Source organism: Myxocyprinus asiaticus, chromosome 3, assembly GCF_019703515.2.
Source record: "Myxocyprinus asiaticus isolate MX2 ecotype Aquarium Trade chromosome 3, UBuf_Myxa_2, whole genome shotgun sequence".
Classification (NCBI taxonomy): Eukaryota; Metazoa; Chordata; class Actinopteri; order Cypriniformes; family Catostomidae; genus Myxocyprinus; species Myxocyprinus asiaticus.
The window spans coordinates 19,861,315-19,882,294 of record NC_059346.1 but is presented as its reverse complement, the minus strand read 5'-3'; the positions used below and the strand labels follow the sequence as shown (position 1 = coordinate 19,882,294).

At 45.1% G+C, this 20,980-nt stretch overlaps 1 protein-coding gene across 1 annotated transcript in view; it reads right to left on the bottom strand.

The window, feature by feature from the left end:
* Window positions 1–95: 95 nt before the first annotated feature.
* The window catches only part of trpm6 (transient receptor potential cation channel, subfamily M, member 6), a 43,500-nt gene continuing 22,615 nt past the window's right edge, over window positions 96–20,980 (bottom strand). Inside the window, exons 25-40 of the mRNA XM_051673514.1 lie at window positions 20,581–20,771; window positions 20,068–20,200; window positions 17,359–18,296; window positions 17,196–17,272; window positions 16,959–17,079; window positions 16,349–16,392; window positions 16,185–16,249; window positions 16,067–16,089; window positions 15,892–15,942; window positions 15,725–15,790; window positions 14,599–14,900; window positions 13,945–14,027; window positions 12,571–12,776; window positions 12,426–12,477; window positions 2,371–2,480; window positions 96–1,705 (exon numbers count right to left, since the gene is read on the bottom strand). Coding sequence (XP_051529474.1) covers window positions 1,641–1,705; window positions 2,371–2,480; window positions 12,426–12,477; window positions 12,571–12,776; window positions 13,945–14,027; window positions 14,599–14,900; window positions 15,725–15,790; window positions 15,892–15,942; window positions 16,067–16,089; window positions 16,185–16,249; window positions 16,349–16,392; window positions 16,959–17,079; window positions 17,196–17,272; window positions 17,359–18,296; window positions 20,068–20,200; window positions 20,581–20,771 — 2,527 coding nt within the window. The 3' untranslated portion in view covers window positions 96–1,640. The remainder of the gene's footprint in view (window positions 1,706–2,370; window positions 2,481–12,425; window positions 12,478–12,570; window positions 12,777–13,944; window positions 14,028–14,598; window positions 14,901–15,724; window positions 15,791–15,891; window positions 15,943–16,066; window positions 16,090–16,184; window positions 16,250–16,348; window positions 16,393–16,958; window positions 17,080–17,195; window positions 17,273–17,358; window positions 18,297–20,067; window positions 20,201–20,580; window positions 20,772–20,980) is intronic.

Below are 20,980 nucleotides of genomic sequence, written 5' to 3'. Positions count from 1 at the left end.
CAAGGCCTTGCATATTATTCAGTTTTTTTATTTCTCTTTGAAACTTAGACAAATTACATTTTATACATTTGTTACACTCTGCCCTAAACATTTATATTGGTCCAGACATAACAAATTAAGAAAAGAACAATAAAAAAAGGTTTAAATGAAAAAATGTTATGGCTGATCTCATGATTATGAAGTAATGTCCCTTATCAGTCAACATATATATATATATATATATATATATATATATATATATATAGTTATGCTCAAAAGTTTGCATATCCTTGGAGAATTGGTAATATATGGACCATTTTTAAAGAAAACATGAGCGAGCAGGCAAAACACATTTCTTTTATTTCTTATGGGATTCATATTCAACTGTAGGTTATAACAGAATGGCACAATCATAAAACAAAACATGGCAACAAAGAAAAAAATTAAATGACCCCTGTTCAAAAGTCTGCATACCCTTAGTTCTTAATACTGTGTATTGCCCCCTTTAGCATCAATGACAGTGTGCAGTCTTTTGTAATAGTAGTCTATGAGGCCCCAAATTCTTGCAGGTGGTATAGCTGCCCATTTGTCTTGGCAAAATGCCTCCAGGTCATGCAAAGTCTTTGGTCATCTTGCATGAACCGCACATTTGAGATCTCCCCAGAGTGGCTCGATGATATTAAGGTCAGGAGACTGTGATGGCCACTCCAGAACCTTCACCTTTTTCTGCTGTAACCACTGGAAGGTCAACTTGGCCTTGTGCTTAGGAAAGTCCAAGGGCGTCCCATGCGCAGCTTTCGTGCAGAAGAATGCAAATTGTCTGCCAGTATTTTCTGATAATATGCTGCATTCATCTTGCCATCAATTTTCACAAGATTCCCTGTGCCTTTAGAGCTCACACACCCCCAAAACATCAGTGAGCCACCACCATGCTTCACAGTGGGGATGGTATTCTTTTCACTATAGGCCTTGTTGACCCCTCTCCAAACATAGCGCTTATGGTTGTGACCATAAAGCTCTATTTTGGTCTCGTCACTCCAAATTACAGTGTGCCAGAAGCCATCAGGCAAGTCAAGGTGTTGTCGGGAATATTGTAACCAGGCTTTTTTGTGGCATTGGCGCAGTAAAGGCTTCTTTCTGGCAACTCGACCATGCAGCTAATTTTTGTTCAAGTATCGTTGTATTGTGCTCCTTGAAACAATCACACCGTCTTTTTCCAGAGCAGCCTCCTGGTATTTTCACACACAACAGTCTCTAGAATTGTGCCAAAAACAAAAATGTCCAGTGAGTGGCAGTTCTCTAGACAGAAATGCCTTGTTGATGAGAGAGGTCAACAGAGAATGGCCAGACTGGTTCGAACTGACAAAGTCTACAGTAACTCAGATAAATTGTGGTGAGAAGAATATCATCTCAGAATGCTATTCTGAGATGTGGGTTGGCGCTGTTTCGGTGGCACGAGGGGGACCTACACAATATTAGGCAGGTGGTTTTAATGTTGTGGCTGATCGGTGTACATACAGTCTAAAAACTGCAAGCAGGGACATGAGAATGAAATACTGTAAGATGTGAACACGACGAGTTCTCCTGGAGAATGACATGTGGATTAGACAGTCTTTGCAGACTCTCTGTGGACATGATGAAGTCAACTTGCAGTTCAGAAGTTAAACTGTGCTGCTCGCCTCAAAGGCAGGAACTGACTTCCTCTGGCTGCTGCTTTTTCTCCAATCTGAAGAGCCAAACACAATATACACAATTGCAATGTATATTCATAATTAATCACAGAGAGATACTTAAGATCCAAAATGAAATCTGTGGATTTAACATTAATAATTTGTTTTGATTTGATGTGGTTCTTGGAGAGGATGCAAGATGGAAAAAAAACAAAGCACCTTTGAAATATCAAACAAATATAGTGGAGTAGTTTTCGTTTGTTTGTTTATTTTTTTATCCCCCTACTTCTGAAGCAAAGCCTCCCTCTTGATACAAACAACAGGCCTCTCATATGTCTTCCATGAGACAGTAATTAATATCTAATCAAAGTCAGCACTCTCCAACGCACAAAGAACTATTAAATATGTAATCAAAGAGAACACTCCACATGCCACAAAGGAAACCACGCCCCTCTTTTGCATGCCTTTGCTGTCATGGAAATGCAATAATTTCTGCCTCATTTGAATTTTTTTTTCAACACTTCTGGCTTAATTAGACTGCTTTTCCTGTTTATTTTATTAAGTTATTTGACAACTACATTAACTATCAGATTTTAAAGTTAGAAACATGGAGGTAAGCCATGTGTATGCATTTGCATGGAGATCTGCCATAGCAGGACATAAAAGTATATTTAAATTGACATTCACCAAAATGATCAACCTGTGATGAGTGTTACCTCACCTGAGAGACCAAGCTTCTTACAGCAGGAGTTGCAGGTGTGGTTAAGAACAAAGCTCTGGATTGCATCATCACCCAAATTGGCAGGTCCAAACGCCATCTCTCCAGAGGAGCTACAACAGGAGCAAAGTTTACTTAGTTGCAGAGTAAACAATAGTGATGACAAATAACATTTTTGCTTTTCAAGATACAAACTTTCAAAACATTTTTAGCAAATGGTCCTCTTTACACCTGGTATTAACCCCTCGGGTGATCTATCACAAGGGACCAGCAGAGACAGACCTTAAGGTTACTCATGTAACCCTGGTTCTCCAATAACATGAAGTGAGGTATCTCACTTTGGGAACGCCTCAGGTGTGACCGACTGTGGAAGCTCCAATGGCACCACGTCTATCAAAAATTAACAGACCAATCTCTGCAGTGATCAAGGAGCCCCACCTCCCTAATATAAATAGAGCTATCTGCAGCTGCAGTAACCTTAAATTATTTTTCTAAAATTAGTTCCCTATCTGTCACTCACTCGACGTTGGTGTCGATGTAGTGACACTAGGGGTCACTCTTGGGAGCCCGAGACACCTCTGGTCTTTGATAAAAGGCCAATGAAAATTGGCGAGTGGTATTTGCATGCCACTCCCCCGAACATACGGGTATAAAAGGAGCTGGTATGCAACCACTCATTCAGATTTTCTCTTCGGAGCCGAACGGTCATGCTCATTGAGCTGAATACTACTGTTCATTCACCTGCTGGATCTGACGGCGCATTTCAGCGGCTTCTCCCTCCTCTGCACTGGTGCACTGCAGAGAATGCCCCTGGGCACTTCGGCAGAAAAACTAGAGAGTATATTTTCTGAAAGAGCATTTTTCCCCTCTAAAAGAGTATATATTTCTCTAAAAGAGCGCACACACGGAACGTCTTTTTAAAGACGCTTTTCCGATTGTGTGTTATTCCTGGTTGTGCTCGTTATCTCTCGCCTTCTAACGGTCACGATCACTGTCTTTCGTGTCTGGGCACTGCTCACGCGGAGACAGCGTTCGTGGATGGTCACATTCTCATTGCGAGAATGTGTCCACGGCAACGTTGCGGTCGCGGCTCGCCTTCGTAAGGAAGCGAGCCACCCCAGAGGCTCCCGCCTCGGTCCTTTTACCCATGGGTTTGAGGCCAGCGCGGCTAGCACTGGGGGCGATTTGGGGACCCCAATGGGACCGCCTCCGCCGGGTATCCCCCCGCGGACCTCCCATTCCCCAGCACGCTCGTCTGCCCCGATCGGGCTTCCGGGTGAGTCCGCCGGCTCGTCTCATGGCGAGTTCGACCTCTTATCCGGAGCCCGCGAAAGTGATGAGCTCTCGAGCGCAGCATCGGAGAGCGGGCTCGTCCAGTCGGAAGCCTCTGCTGGGCTCCTCCCTTCGGGGTCGATCGCCCAGTCACAGGCTGACGCGGAGATGACGACATGCTTTCCCGGACAGCCGCGAGCGTCGGTTAGAGTGGATTTCACCGCTCTTCCCTGAACCCTCGCGGCTCTGTGATTGGTTCCTGGGCTCGCGGCGCCGCTCAAAGCCACGCCCTGCCCCGTTCCTTTCTTCCCGGAAGTGCATGAAGAGCTGACAAGGTCGTGGGAGGCACCTTTTACTGCCCGGTCCCGATCTTTTCAGCTTCCCCGCTCTCACTACCCTCGATGGTGGGGCGGCCAAGGGTTATTCGGCAATCCCCCGGTGGATAAAGGCGCTCGCGGTGCACCTATGCCCGCAGAGCGCCGCCACCTGGCGTGGGTGCCCAAAGCCCCCGTCCAAGGCCTGTAGGTTTATGTCGTCTCTGACGGTCAAAGCCTACGGCGCTGCTGGACAAGCCGCCTCCGCCCTGCACACCATGGCTCTCCTGCAAGTCCGCCAAGGCGCTAAAGGAACTGCACGAGGGTAGTTCCGCCCCGGGATTGATGCAGGAACTGCGCTCGGCGACCGACCTCGCTCTCCGAGCGACGGAGGTCACGGCGCGGTCTCCCGGGCGGACGATGGCCACACTAGTGGTCCAGGAGCGCCACCTTTGGCTCAACCTGGTCGAGATGGGTGAGGCCGACAGGACACGATTCCTTGCTGCCCCCATTTTCCAGGCGGGCCTATTCGGCGACACCGTCGAGGACTTTGCCCAGCAGTTCTCGATGGTAAAGCAGTAGATGGATGCTAGCCGGCTTGTCCTGCCCCAGCGTGGCTCAAGATCCCCCCATCTACTCATCGCCGAGGGCGTCCCCCTGCGGTGACTGCACCGGCTCCGCCGCAGCCCGCTCCTCCGGCCTGGCCCCGGCGTGGAGCCCACCGCAGGAAGCCGACGCCACCCGTCTCACAGCCGGCACCGAAGAACCCACGGCGGTCTTCGAAGCGCCCCTGAGATGGGCGACCCAGGGACAACGAAACCCGCTGCTCTGGAGCTGGTAAGCAGATCTTCTTTTTGTTACCTTTTGCATTAATTGTGCTGCATGCCCAAGTGGCTGCAGTACTCGAGAGCTCCGCAAGAGTGGTTTCCTTGTTCCCTGGGTCACATATTCGGTGTGTACGGCTGGCATCACGACCACCGTCCACCACTCCATTTGGCAGGTTGGCGCTCCAGCAGCGGTCTCCTGCCCTGAGCGCCCAGCTGTGGCACAAATCCGCCCCCGATGTGACAGTCTCCACGGGTCATGAGGACAGGCCTCTTCCTCCCCCGTCCCAGGCTGTTCCGGGGGTGGTCACAAGGAGCCAGGTAAGTTCTTCGATGTCCTCAGACTCAGCACGGCCACGATGTGGTGTGGCACCTCAAGCTCCGCCCCGCCGCGAGGCCCCACCCGCCGGTACATCCGATGACATTGTCCCTTTGGTCCCCCTTGCGCGGAACTCGGACGCATGGCTTGCGCTTTCCAGTCCGTCGCGAGGGCTGGTCCGGACCGTCCGACTCGGCTGCACGATTCACTTCGCTGGGCATCCGCCCAGGTCCAGCGGTGTCCACTTCACCTTGGTGAAAGATGGAAACGCTGCTACCTTGCGCGGAGATCGCTACCCTCCTACAGAAGGACGCGATAGAACCTGTCCCTCCAGCCGAAATGAAGAAGGGGTTTTACAGCCCCTACACACCGCGTGGCCATTACGTCGGTCTGTCACCGTCTTTTCAGCCCTTGGACCAACCTCTCGTTTCCATGAGCAGGTGTTCCGCTAGAACTGGTCTCCAGGCACGTCGTGGTCACGACAGACGCCTCCAAAATGGGCTGGGGCGCTGTTGGCAACGGGCACGCAGCCGCCGGCCTCTAGATGGGTCCGCAGCTGCGTTGGCACATCAACTGCCTCGAGTTACTGGCAATTCTGCTCGCCCTGCGGAGGTTCCGGCCATTGATCCAGGGCAAGCATGTGCTAGTTCGGACAGACAGCACGGCAGCGGTAGCATATGTCAACCGCCAAGGCGGTCTGCGCTCCCGCTGTATGTCATAACTCGCCCGCCGTCTCCTCCAACGGAGTTAGCAGCACCAAGTCGCTGCAAGCCACTCATGTCCCAGGCAACCTCAACACTTCGGCGGACGCGCCGTAACAACAGGTTACCCTCAAGGGAGAGTGGAGACTCCACCTTCAGGTGGTCCAGCTGATTTGGAGTTGATTCAGTCAGGCACAGGTGCACCTGTTCACCTCCCAAGAATCCTCCCACTGCCCGCTCTGGTACGCCCTCACCGAGGCCTTCCTCGGCATAGACGCGCTGGCACACAGCTGGTCTCCTGGCATTCGCAAATATGCGTTTTCCCCAGTGAGCCTGCTCGCACAGACCCTGTGCAAGGTCAGGGAGGACGAGGAGAAGGTCGTCCTGGTAAGCACCCTACTGGCCCGCCCAGACGTGGTGCTCGGACCTCACGCTCCTCGTGACAGCTCCCCCCGGGCAAATTCCCCTGAGAAAGGCCCTTCTTTCTCAGGGAAGGGGCACCATCCGGCACCCGCGCCCAGACCTCTGGAATCTCCATGTCTGGTCCCTGGACGGGACGCGGAAGACCTAAGCTGTCTCCCACCTGCGGTGGTAGGCACGTTCACTCAGGCTAGGGCTCCCTCTATGAGGCGCCTGTATGCCTTTAAGTGGTGTCTGTTCGCTAAGTGGTGTTCTTCCCATCAGGAAGACCCCCAGAGGTGCGCAGTCAGATCAGTGCTTTCCTTCCTGCAAGAGAGGTTGGAAGGGAGGCTGTCCCCTTCCACCTTGAAGGTGTACGTTGCTGCCATAGCAGCACACCATGACGCAGTCGACGGTAAGTCCTTAGGGAAGCATGATCTGATCATCAGGTTCCTAAGAGGCGCCAGGAGGCTGAATCCCTCCAGGCCACGCCTTGTTCCCTCATCGGACCTCTGTAGTTTTTCAGGGTCTACAGAGAGCCCCCTTTGAGTTTTGCAGTCAGCCGGGCTCAAGGCACTCTCCTTGAAGACTGCCCTCCTGACTGCGCTCACTTCCATCAAGAGGGTAGGTGACCTGCAAGCGTTCTCTGTCAGCGAAACGTGCCTGGAGTTTGGTCCGGGCTATTCTCACGTGATCCTGAGACCCCCGACCGGGCTATGTGCCCAAGGTTCCCACCACTCCTTTTAGAGACCAGGTGGTGAACCTGCAAGCGCTGCCCCAGGAGGAGGCAGACCTAGCCCTGTCGTTGCTGTGTCCGGTGCGTGCTTTACGCATCTATTTGGATCGCACGCAGAGCTTTAGAATCTCTGAGCAGCTCTTTGTCTGCTTTGGTGCACAGCGAAAGGAAGCGCTGTCTCCAAGCAGAGGATCGCCCACTGGCTCATTGACGCCATAACTATGGCATGTCTCGCCCAAAACATGCCGCCCCCGGTAGGGCTATGAGCCCATTCTACCCGTGGTGTAGCGGCTTCTTGGGCCCTGGCCAGAGGTGCCTCTCTAACAGACATTGCAGAGCAGCAGGCTGGGCAACACCCAACACCTTTGCAAGGTTCTACAACCTCCGGGTGGAACCGGTTTGGTCCCAGGTAGTGGCACGCAACACAAGCAGATAAGCCCGGGATAGCCGGCTGGGTGTATCGCTTGCACATAGCGCCTTCCACCTCCTTTTGAGCTGAAGATGTGCGCTGTTAATTCCCAGTAGTGTTCACAAAAGTTGTTCCCTGGTTGACTTCCTCCGAGCCCTGTGGCAGTCGAGTTTTCGGAGAGACTCGCTGCCGGCCCAGTACACGTGCTAACTAAGAGCCCGGTTCTGGGGTAGGTGCTCCGCATGTGGCGGTTCCCTGTAAGGCTAACCCCATGCGATCTATATCTTCCGCTAGTTCGTTTCCCTACTGGCAAACTGCGTCTTCCTTGGGCAGAGCCCCTCAGTCTCCATGTTGTAGCAACTCCTCCCCCATTGGGTAGGATCTACCTTGAAGGCTCTCCACATGGTTGGAAAGACCATGTGATGTATTCTTCCACTTAAATATCCCCCCCTCTCTTGGGGCGAGGTGTGGTCTCCGCGGTGTCCTCCCCTTGGGAGGGACACCCCCCGACTAGACCTGGCGGCCCAGTCGGATAATCCCCCTTCTTTTTTAGGGAGTGGAAAAAGAGAAGGGGAAAGAGGCCACGACTGGGTTAAGCCTGTCTCTATCTCTGGGTAGTCAACTTGTCCCCAAAAAGGGCCGTTCGACACTCATAACTGTGTTGGGGGAGGTTACGTGTCGACCTGGTGTGCTGGCTATGAGGCACACAGCAAATCTGCCCACCACACACCGCCAGTTCACGTAACACAGTTCAGCCTTGTGGCGTTTTGTATAGGGACCCCTAGTGTCACTACATCGACACCAACGTCGAGTGAGTGACAGATAGGGAACGTCATGGTTACTGGTGTAACCTCCGTTCCCTGATGGAGGGAACGAGACGTTGGTCCCTCCTGCCACAACGCTAAACTACCCGCTGAAATGGCCGGACCTTATATCGGCTCCTCAGCATAAAACCTGAATGAGTGGTTGCATACCAGCTCCTTTTATACCCGTATGTTCGGGGGAGTGGCATGCAAATACCACTCGCCAATTTTCATTGGCCTTTTATCAAAGACCAGAGGTGTCTCGGGCTCCCAAGAGTGACCCCTAGTGTCACTACATCGACACCAACGTCTCGTTCCCTCCATCAGGGAACGGAGGTTACACCAGTAACCATGACGTTAGTTTTTTCATTATGGGATATAGACAATTCCTCTATTGCAGATATTCTGACTAAAGAAAACAGAGAGAGACACCAAAAACACATAACTTAGCCTGAATCATCTCCCTTAGGGCCTCGCCCCAGAGATGTAGACAAACTGAAAAGGAAAAAGGTGCCTTATTTATTTATTTTAGTATATACAAGTGTGCTTAATGTGCAATAGTCTGCAAGCCAACCTCAAGGACAGAATGCGCCAGTGAGGGCTCTGTCACGTTGAGTCTATAAAATCGTAAAAATATGTGCGGGACCGGCTTAAATGTCGGCACAAATCTCCTGCTCTGAAATGCACTTGAATAGTGCCCAAGACTTAGCCATTCCCCTTGTGGAGTGGGCATGTAGGCCCACCAGAGGAGGAAGATTCATGCTATTGTAACATTCAACCATCCAATTGGACAAGTGCTGATGATAGATGAGCTTACCGTTGTTAGAGGTAGACCAAGAAACAAGAGCTGGCTGCTCGCACACTGCGCCCTAGTCCTTTGAACATACATGTGCAAAGCTCTCACAGGGCACAGACAATGAAACCGCTTCTTCTCAGAGGAGTGAGGTGGCGAGTGAGAAGCCAACAAGTCCAGTGACTGACATGACAGGTCAGGCACCTTTGGCACGAATGCCGGGTTTGGTCTTAGAGACACTTTCAACCCACCCGGAGAAAACAGAATTCAGGAAGGGTGTACTGACAATGCCTGCAGCTCACTCACCCGTTTTGCTGTCGTGAAGTAATCAACAAAGTTGTCCTTAAGGAAAGTAGTTTCAGAGTAATGCACTCCAAGGGTTCAAGAGAAGCCTGTGAAATTGCATACAGGACCACATACATGTCCTAGGATGGAACCAAGGGTTTAGTTACTGGGTGTAATTACAGAGCACCTCTCATAAACTGACAAATAATACCCCTTTTCCACTAACATGGTTTGGGGGATGGTTCCTGGGCGGTGCAAATTATTGAACCGTTCCGCACGTTTCCATCGCAGAAAAGGCAATTCCAGTGCGGAAAATTCCGCACCAGATTCCGCACCAGCCCCAAAACATTGCTGGTCTTTAAGCAGGAACTGATTATGTCAGGCTGCGGAGGGCAGAATAATGTGTCGTCACCAAGTAAAGTTTTACAAACAACAACATTTTGAACCATCTGCAGCAAGGAGTACTTCTTCACTCTTTAACAACAACAACAACAACAAAAAAACACAAAATCTTCAGACATCAAAAGCATTAAGCAGTGGTCCATGGAGGAAACCAGCACTTTACTTGTGATAGGGTGTTCTATGATCCAAGATAAATTAGAGAGCTCCAACCAGCCAGCTAACCGGGGCATTGAATTCAGTGACAGTCACGGTTGGCGTGTCCTCTACAGCTTATCTCGGTAAGTTATTACATCAACTAACTTTGTAAGCTTTCCTTACACTCTTTTTGTCTTATTTTGTGCATTGTTTTTGTACAGTAAGGGGATTATTGGCCAGCTACTCTGGGACTGTAGCTACTTAAGCCACATTAAAAAGTTCATCCAAAATAATACAATTACTTTACCTGTCATCTTGAGCATAAATGTCGGCAGTCTTGTTTAGCAATGTAAATATGATGGATTGCATTAATCTGTATGTTTAAATATGTCCTAAAAACAAGAACAAAAGCTTTACACAAACACTGTGATGTGCTATGTTTGTTTGTGGGCAGGTTAGGTATAAAAACTATGATGTAGCCACATAAGCCGTTACGTCACCGTTTGTTTCTCAAGTCAGTGGAAAAGCTAGCCGGTTTGCAATAGGCTCCAGATTGCCAAGAATTCCCTGGCCAAGAACCAGCCGAGCACAGGCTCTGGCACAAGAACCAGCGCCATTTTGGTGAAAAATGGCTATAAGACAGTGTTACCCCACAGTGCCAGAGTCTAACCCCACATGACACGGCAAAATGGTGGATAAATAGACCTTACCATAGAAAAAGCTTTGCCTTTATCCAGGAGGTCTTGAAGTAACCACAGCACATCTGACACCGAACACAAGAACGGGACAATCTGTATGTCCACACACCAGCGTTCAAATACTCCCAATTTGTGGTTGTACACTAAGCGCGTCGAGGCCGCCCTCACGCTCTGAATCGTTTCAATCACTCTAGGGGGAAGACTAGAAATGCCAGAGTTCAGCCTCTCACTGGAGAGCTAACCTCCGAGGTGAGTGGTGAAAGATCTCCCCCCATGCTTTGGAGAGGAGATGTCTGCGCAGCGGTAGAGGTCATTGCTGGTCGCAAAGCAGCTGGGCTGTTTCAGCTACCCACAATTTCCCTGGCCAATATGGGGTGATCAGAAACAATAAATGACTGAACTTCCTCACTCTCTGCAGCATCGGCCCAATGAGGCTCAGTGTGGGGAACATGTATAGCAGTTAGTTTGGCCATGGGTGTGCTAATGCATCCACACCCAATTGAGCATCGTCCCCCACCAGGAAGAATATTGTACGTTTTTTGCGCAATGCAAAGAGATCTACGGCAGCCCATCTGAATCTCTGCCAAATTAGACTCAGCACTTGAGTTCAACACCTCTGGGACAAGCGTCATGCGTAAAGACAAGAGCTTCTTATTGCTCCATACAATCAGCTTCTCTGCCAGACGATTTATATAAGCAATCACTGTTGTACTGTCCATCCGAACCATCATGTGATGATTCCGGAGGACATGCACGAAATGTCTCGGAACTAAGAACACTGTCAAAATCTCTAGAAAATGTATGTTCTTTTCCATCAGTGTAGGAGACCAAACTCCCCTCACTGCTCTGCCCTTGAACACAGCTCCCCCGCCTGTGACTGATGTGTCTGTCGTCACCACCTTTCTCAACAATATAGGGCCCAGCGGGCTCCCCCTCCTGAGAAAAGACAGACTTTTCCAATGTCGGGAGCCTGCTCATACACTTCGGGGAGGCATTCACTCTGCGACTGAGCCGGCGTCCGAGACTCTAGGTGTCGCTTTCCAGTGCTACAATTCCCTCATTCACAGCAATCCCAAGGGAATGACTGCTACGGTCAAGGCCATAAAGCTCAGCAGCTGATGACACATCCTGAGGGAGACTTGAGAAGACATTTCTCCTGAGTGAGACATCTCCTTCCATTAAGCGGGGACATCCCCGATTCCCCGATATATTGTAAGTCAAGCCTCTAGAAATCTTTGACAGGCACTCGATGGGAAAAAAAACCCTTCTCTTCTGGGTCTTGGTCGAGAAAGATGAGCAATGGGGCAGTCCTTGGGCTGGACAGCACGGCCCGGGCATGTTTAGCGGCAAATGACTTAATGGAAAATGATTTTGGGTTGTTTCTTCTAGTGGTGTAACGATTCAAAGGTTTTCTCAATGAATTGATTACTAATCTTGCTGATTCATTTGCATCAATCTTGAAATATGATTTTTGAATTGAGGATCATAAGTGTTGGTCAATCACCAATTTAAACAGCTAAAAGTATTTAAAGAATACTATAAATGCATTGAAAAAACTTAAATCGTTAATCACACTTCATTATGTATAGAATCGAATTGAATCGTTCTGAATTTGCAAAAAACGCTTTTCATTCTAATTATCGAACTTATGAATCATGAATCTAATCGATTCGCTTTCAACCCAAAGATTCAAAGATTTTGAACATGATGCAAAAGCTGCATGGAATAATTTTATTAGATGTTTTTTTTATTTTTTTAAGTGAGACAATGTCCACAGCCATTGTATTGAGAAGACGGGTCCTGATTTTCCTTAAAACATCTCCTTTTTTGTTGTGTATGAAAAAAGAACGTCATACAGGGTTGAAACAACAAGAGGGTAAAGAATTTGGGTGAACTATTTCTTTAATACCAGGTATAAACAGGGTCACTTGTGTGCTAATGTACTTGCAAAAGAGGGGGCATTCATACCCATGATCATCAACCCTGATCAATGAGGGGTCAGTGAGGTCCACTCCCACACCTTTAGCCAAAGATAAAAACATATCAGCGCATTTGACTTTTCAATAGAATCATTTATTTATTTTACAGGCTGTTAGATGAACCATATCAATACCTTGTAAATCCAATACTAGCAGCTCTTTGTTAGTGTACTCGTATGTCCAGTGAGAGAACGCTAGCATTGTCTCCTCCAGACCAGAGGAGGGTGAAATCTCCTCTCCTGTGTTATTGTTGTATTTCCTGAAATGGCCGCTCATGTTCTTCTCTAAAGTCAACCAGTGGCCATCTGAGCGCCAGTGCAGCAAGGAGACATCTAGAAACCTGCACACATACATGTTTAGAGATACACTCATGTACAAATAGTCAGTGTAAATAGGGTGACCAGACGTCTCCCTGACTGGAGCTGTCCCCGTTTTTACTGTGTGTTCAAAACAGTCTGCAAAGTGAAAATACATGGCAAGAAAGCCCCTGTTGAAGTCCACCGGCAACAAGGTTAGTCATGCGGTGTTTATTTTGTCCAACAGAGGGGGCTGCATGCTATAGCAGCTTTAAGTAATTCGTCTTCCTTTATTGATTACTTGTTCGACAGTTTTGCCATTAAGAACTGGACCAGGGAATGAGCGCAAAAGTTATATTGTTATGTATTATATTAAATTAATGCATTTAAAATAAGAATACATCATTAATAACATGGAAAAATAAATGAAATGTATAATGAAGTATCTGCAAAAAACAACAATAAATGTAAGTCAGCACATTACAGCATAGATTACATTGCGCCTTGCTGGGAAACAAGTTACTGAAAAGAAGCATCATAATGCATAAGCGTTGATCAAAATAAAAGGTATAATTAAGAAAAACAGGTCCACAGGATATATCATATGAGATAACTGATAGAAACAGTTAGGTGAAATAGTTTAATAATAATAATAATAATTATTATTATTATTATACAATATTGAATATATTTGTGTCATGATACAAAGTGGAAAAATCTCCAACAATATGAGGCATCTAAGGCCTTCAGAAATTAATTTCAGGTGCTAAGGGAAATGGTAGTCAAATGAGCTCATTTCTTTTGAAATTCCATTTGCCAGCAAGCAAGTTAGCAGCCTACTGTCTTACTTTTAGGAAAGTGCCAGGTAAAGGTGAAGGAAAAGAGGAGAAGGAATTTTAGAAGAGAGTAAGAAGAGTGATGCAAAGAGTATGACCAAGGGGCAGGGGACCCTGTGCTGTGGAGTCAGATGCAATTGTTCCTATATTCAACCATTGTTTATATATGTTTGTTAAGTTCACTTTTATGCCACAGCGTCATCTACTGTATACAGTGCAGAAAAGAATGATCACAGATAAATAACATGTGAAATTTCAATGACATACTTATTTACCACTGAACTAGAAATGCCCCCATTTTTCATTTCAGAAATCTGGTCACCTTAGTGTAAAATCAACCTCTCATTAGTAAAGAGATACAGAAAGTAATGCTGACCTAGGACTGTACGGCACACTGCTGGGTTTCACTTGGTTAAATCTCTGCATGAGTTTCTGTGCTGCTCTCTGTTGTTGGATCTCCTACAAGTTGGAGGGGAATTAGTCAATAAAGTACATGATAACAGAAAAGAAAAAGTTATTAAACATTCTGTAATCTATTTCAGCCTTTTGCTAACTGCTGCTATTGATCTAACTTCAACCACACACATCAACCATCACTTACAGCACCTTTAATGTTTGTAATGTCATGTAACTTCTACACCTGATACATTGATGTATCATGATGCATCAATCTGACAATGAAAATTCAATGCATTAAATAGATAATTTAATAACTGATTACAGTATACAGTAATTACTTTAATATTATCCAAAGAATTACAGACTCATTTTCAGTTGTAAAAATCCATCAAATTCAGATCCCCAATCTGCTTCCTCCAGTTATATTTATAACATTTGTCTTTTTATTATTTTTAAAAATATTTTTTACCAAATAATCAAATTGAATCATATCGAACCAAATCGTGCCCAAATTGCAAATTTCATGATTAATTGCATAATATTTTAAAGAATAGTATCCAAAACTAATTGTCAGAGCAAATATTTACACCCCTGCTATTCATAAATTCAAATCAAAGTGACAAGAATGTACCCGCAGACAGAGATGAAGGGAAGTGCTGCTCGGGAACACTTTCTGCCAGATGCGGACCACCTCTGGCCTGAAGGCCTTCATCACATACACTGAGCCCAGTTTCAACACATCGCCCTCAGCCCAGGTACACACCACCTTGGTGGCCCTCCGCAGACCCCCATCCAGCACCTCCTGGTGAGCTAATGGCTGCAGAACAGCTGTACGCCCATGCTGAAGCCAGGTGGAGATGCTGGAGGACTGATCTCCATGTGAGGACCCTGCTTCTGTCTCCTCCAGTGTATAAATACAGACCTCAACACCACCTGAATAAATAGCAGAGGACATCTAAGACATTGTTCAAACTAGATTAATAAGACTAGATCTATGATATTATATCATATGTAGATCAATAAAAATAAATGGCATTTATTATGTAAGGGATAATATACAGTCAGCTGGTCATTTTCACTAAATAAAGCCTGACAGGGTTCGTCAGGATGCAAAGCGGAGGGGTCTTTTATCTTTCAAAAGTGGTTTATTTTGCAAAAGTGACCAGCTGACTATACATTATCCCACATATTACATGGCTACCCTCTAAATAGGTAAATAAATGGAAGTTAATTCCATCCATCCATTTTCTATAGCCATTTATTCTATGTAGGGTCGCAGTCAGTGCTGGAGTTTAACCAGCATATCTCGGGGCGAAGGCAAGGAAACACCCTGGGCAGGTGGCCAGTCCATCACAGGGCTTGGAAGTTAAATATTAAGTTGAAATTATTGTATTATGTGAGAGGAAACAAACAAACCCACAGAGTGCCACGTACAGTAGAGATACATCAAATTAGCAGTGTAGGTAGGAAATTAGTTGCCAGGAACAACAGTCAATTATTCATTTAGTGGTAATTATACAAAAACATCTGACCACATGAAGCAGTGATTGACCAATAAGAATCATGTATTCTAGAGAGCTGTGTAATAAAATATGCTATATTATATAAACTTGCCTTCCCCCCCTTACAATGAAGTGTTTGACAAGAACCTCTATGAGTGTGTTGTCTGTCTTTTAATTACTTAGTTCTCTATCAATAAATTTAATTAGTGGTTTAACAATCAATAGGACTACAATCACAGACTGTTCCAAACTTACCAAATAAAGACACAGGGGTGAATGGTATAGAGTGAGCCAGTCTCATTAGGTTGTTCCTTTCCATTGCTAGAAAAATAAAACAAACATAAACAAAAGAGAACAAAAGCCACATCAATACAAAATTGTTACAAAATGTTTCAGATTAGAAAAGTCCAGTTATGACTCACCAGTGTAGTGCTGGCCTAAATCTTCTGTCAGTTTGAATGTAGAGGTCCTTACTGACATCAAACATATATAAAGCGCAAATGTAAAAAATTAGCACACATATTTCCTTTCCTAAATCAAACGTATCCAATTTAATAACAGCATAGATAAGTAATGGTAAATAGTAAAGTCACTTACCCTCTGGCATCATACTGCATACCCTATGAAAGGTAGAAAAGATTTAAAGTTAGCAAGGCAAATGCTGTCTAAATCTTTTCCTGTGGTCAATTAAAATGTCTCAAATCAAAATACTTACGAGGGTCTTTGACTGATAGACCTGGTCCAGCTGCTGAGCAGTGACTGACCGGGACTCACCGTGTTCTGAGGAGAGACCATGACATTCAGCCATTAAATGTCTGACAAAACAGGAAAGAATGAATGAAATCACACTCATGACGTGGGCATTACAGGTAAACTTACCAGCCATGATGGCGCCAATTTTGTGAAATCTACTTGGTCAACATCTAAAAAACAGCAATGAAAAATTATTCCACAGAAGACCAAAAAAAGAGGAACACTAAATTCTGTACAGTGTGATCTATCTATCCATCTATCTGGCAACTGGCATAGTGGATTAAAGCACAGAACTGGTAAGCAGAAGGTTGCCGGTTGGTCCCCACAGCCACCACCATTGTGTCCTTGAGCAAGGCACTTAACTCCAGATTCCTCCGGGCAGATTGTCCCTGTAATAAGTGCACTGTAAGTCACTCTGGATAAAAGCGTGTGCCAAATGCATAAATGTAAATATCTATCTATCTGGCAACTGGAGTGGTGGTGGCGTAGTGGGCTAAAGTACAGAACTGGTAAGCAGAATATCTATCTATCTATCTGTCTATCTATCCATCCATCCATCTATCTATCTATCTATCTATCTATCTGTGTCTGTCGAGGCAGACTGCTCAATAAATGGCTTACAGAAGAAATGCATTCCTTGTTTACTGTATTGAGAAAAGAATGCCCCAACTTTTTGTATGACGTTTGCCATTTGCAAAATAGTCATTGTAAATGTGTAATATGGATGAAGAATTACATAGTTGGGTGAGACTGACAGAGGTTCTTAATCGCCGATCAAGCGAGCCCTTTACTTTTCTCTTCACTTTCCTGCGTGGGTCAAAGTCATGCATGCATCCTCGTGTTTCATCTAGTTTTACCTATAATGAGAGAACATTTGACCACATAACCATGACCTTAACGGAAGAAGACCAGTAGGGTTGTGAAATTTCCAAAAGACCATTTGAAGTAACACAGAAATAGCAGGTTTAGTCACATTCTCAGAGGTTCCTGATCTGGTCTTCATGGACTTTCTTCCAAATGACCTTTGTCTCTTAAAGATCTTAAATAACCCTACAAACACACACAAACTATTTATTAGGCAGAACATAAAATTGGCACTCATTTAGAATGCGGTTTATAACATGTATCCATACTACCTCTCTGCTCATGACCATGGTGGGGAGGCAAAAGTGTCCGTCTAGCTGTTTGTTCTGATGTTGCTGTGTCAGGCATGGCCATATTCTCCACACTGGCAGACAGCGAGCGGCTCTGCTCAAAATCAAAGGCAAATTTCCTGCCTAAAACTCCTTGAGCTCGAATAAAACGACCACCAACATCGAGTCTATGGAATGCTGGGTTTCTAATGCCCACTGCTCGATCTCCATCTCTCTGGGTGTCAGAGAGCAGGAAGGTGTGACTGGAGGCTCTGGATATCCTGTGAAAATCATCCTCATCATCCTCTATGGACTCTTCATGGCTGGGGGGCAGTTGGAGGTCCCTCATCAAAGGCATGGTAGGAGAACTGGTGCGTGATGGTTCCCCTGATCCATACATTGCCTTGTCCCTCCACCCAGCATATAGGTAAGGTAAAGATCCATGTGAGAGGCGATAGTCCATCGATACACCTTCTCTTGAATCACCTCGTTGAAAAGGCCACCTAAAACCATCATCTTCTTCCTTTGGGTTTCCCATCATGGACTTGCCCCTGACCTCAAAGAGTCCAGCATTGGCTCCTAGTGGCACCTCCAGAGAAGGTCGCTGCCTGCAATGGCCCAAGCCTCGGAGCAGGGAAGGAGGAGTGCTGCGGTAGTGTTTTGGGGATGGAAGGGCCTGGCTGGGCGCGACACTTCCACCAAAGTGGAGGCAGCAGCTATGGGACAATTGCTCGTGGCGGCATGTAATTGGCTGGCTCTGACCAAGACGGGCCACCTCTAGCTGCTGATTGTCTGAGGCGGACAGGAAGTTAAGAGTGTCCACTGCCAGAGCGGACAAGTCCTGCAATTGACCTAAGTCATTGTCCAAAGTGCACATGTTGTCCTGGATAATATTAACCTTCTCTGCAACATCAACTAATATTCCAGCCATCTCCTCAGCCCTAGAAACAAACATCGAACAAACAATTACAGTTTATTCCATCCATTTGAGAGATAATAGATAAACCAAAATGTACAATTCAAATTGAAAAGTCACATGTATATTTTTAGGGCAGTTAATCACTTTTATTTGATATTGTAAAATATAAAATGTATTGTAAAATATAGAACATTTTATCAAATCAATTACATGATATGCTGATTAATTACTCAAATTAATCACAAATAATCACATATATCAATATTTGCTAAAAAAAAAAAAAGCCCTAAAATGAAGAGTATTCAAAGACATGATTATTGTGGTAGAAGAGAAAAGCATTGAATAGTCATTACAAAAAGTGGCTATATCAGTAACAATATTTTGCTTTATTTCCATATCATTGAACATAAGCCATTTTGCAATCGAGATGATGGGTTTGCATAGACTAATCGACTATAACTAATGTAGACACTGACAGCCTGAAGTCGACTAGTCGCTTTCTACATGATTTACAAAACACGTCTGTGGGAAATTCAGCAGGCAGCGGATTTCCAAAAGGTAGGATGGCAAGGGAAGACTCATTCTTATTAATGAGGAAAGTTCTACCTGGTTTGTGAGGGTTAGGTTTAGAGGTTGGGTTATACAGTAGTTTCTCAAACCAGTCAGATAGCACTTTCCTGACCAATATTACTGAATCGTCCAATTAGTTATCACTTTACTTATGAATATAAATGACTCTTCCCCTGCCATCTTCCGTTTCACACCGGGTATGGCGGCTGAAGTGGCTCAAATGTATTTTGATAAAGATGACAGATGCTACAGTAACCTCCAATATATGCAAAGTACCATTTAAATATAACAGAAATACTAGTGCTATGCATAATCATTTAAAAAGGCACCTGTTTGCGCTAGTTAGTGATTTTCAACATGATTAGCACAGCTTTGTGTGTTTGGACATCTGACCTAGCTGCTGTTCACTCCTTCAAAAATGTGATTCTGCGACAATAAGAAAAGTTGGAGTACGATGACATTATGGAATGCATCCCCCATGATGTCATAACTAGTCGAATTCAACTCGACTAATGGGCTTGACTAGTCGACTATTGAAAATCAGTAGTTGTGCAACACCTACGAGTTGGTCATTTTGTCTGAGGTAGCTTTTCATTGGCGCTAATTTTAAGTTATTGATCTAACACGTGTCAGATGGAAGTTTTTGGCCATTGCATTATGTCTCGTGCAAAATTGCGAAAAAATTTTATCGCATTATTTATCTATAATTAATTGTACTGTATTTCACTAATATATTAATTTAGGTATAGGTATATATATAATTTCAAATGACTAACTTTGAGCACGTTTACATGCACGTACTTACACCGATTATACTTAATAAGCCAACAACGTCTGTGGTCATGTAAACACAATTAACAGCTTTCCTTTATCGGTGTAAGGTCATAAACCACATAAGAATAAAGCAATTGGCACAGTATGATTTTTGCCCATTACCCCGATTTCATGTTGCAAATACAGTAAACACCTTTACCTGAATTATCCAGTGTACACAAGTGTTGTGCGCATGCCTCTTCACAGTTTGACGTCAAAAGCAGAGAATAACTCATGTAAACACTGTTTTCTTGCTTTGTTAGATTTTTTTAAATATGCTGAATTTTGGGAGTTATTAGTGTTTTGGTGAGCATGTAAATGGGCTGAGTGACAAACTTAAACAGCTGAAGTCATTTCCTGCTCATGGAGTAAAAGCCAAATCCCAAATGAGGTCTGTGAGATGCACTCACTTGTCAGCTACACAGCGTATCCTGTTGATTTGGCTACTGTTTTGACTCTCCTTTTTGTCTCTGAAAAATCCAGCGACACACTTCTCTTCAAACTCATGCAACTTCTTCAGATCATCAGGGGCCAACAGTAATTCTGTAAACACATGAACAACACACTTACCAAAGTGGTAACATCCTGTATAAAAGAGTCCATTTAAAAGAGTCTTAAAGGGTTAGTTCACCCAAAAGTGAAAATTCTGTCATAATTTTCTTACCCTCATGTCATTCCAAATCAGAATGACTTTCTTTCTGCAGTGGAACACAAAAGGAGACATTTTTAAGAATGTTGACTGATTCAGTGAAAGTTAATGTGGACTGAGGGTTGGTCTCTAACATTCTGCCTTACATCTCCTTTTGTGTTCTACGGAAGAAAGAACGTCATATGGGTTTATTACAACAAGATGACAGAATTTCATTTTTGGGCGAACCATCAAAGTTAACAGAAATATCTCACACATATGCACACAAACTTACTAAGACCAGTTCTCCCATGTTTAGAAGATTTTCTGTGCCTATGCCACATTGAGCTGAGACACATGGTCATGTGACTGAGCAGGATGAGAGGGGGCGGCAGCCACGGTTTCTCCTGATAGGTCATGATGTAACGATAGCGGTTGTATTTCCACAGTTTACGAGAGATGGAGCTCATGTCAAAATAAACATTGCTGTGAAGTGAATAAGACAAAGTAGGTTAAACAAATGGCAAAGCAAACAATACTCTATAGTATATCAACATCCACTTCAGAAAGGCTCTTCCCATCTAGATGTCATGCTGTTTATTAGCTAGGGTTAAGAACTGAGAACAGGTTTCTTTTTCTTTTTTCTTCTTTTTTTTCAAAATACAAGAACAGTTTGCTTTCTGTTCTGTTAACTG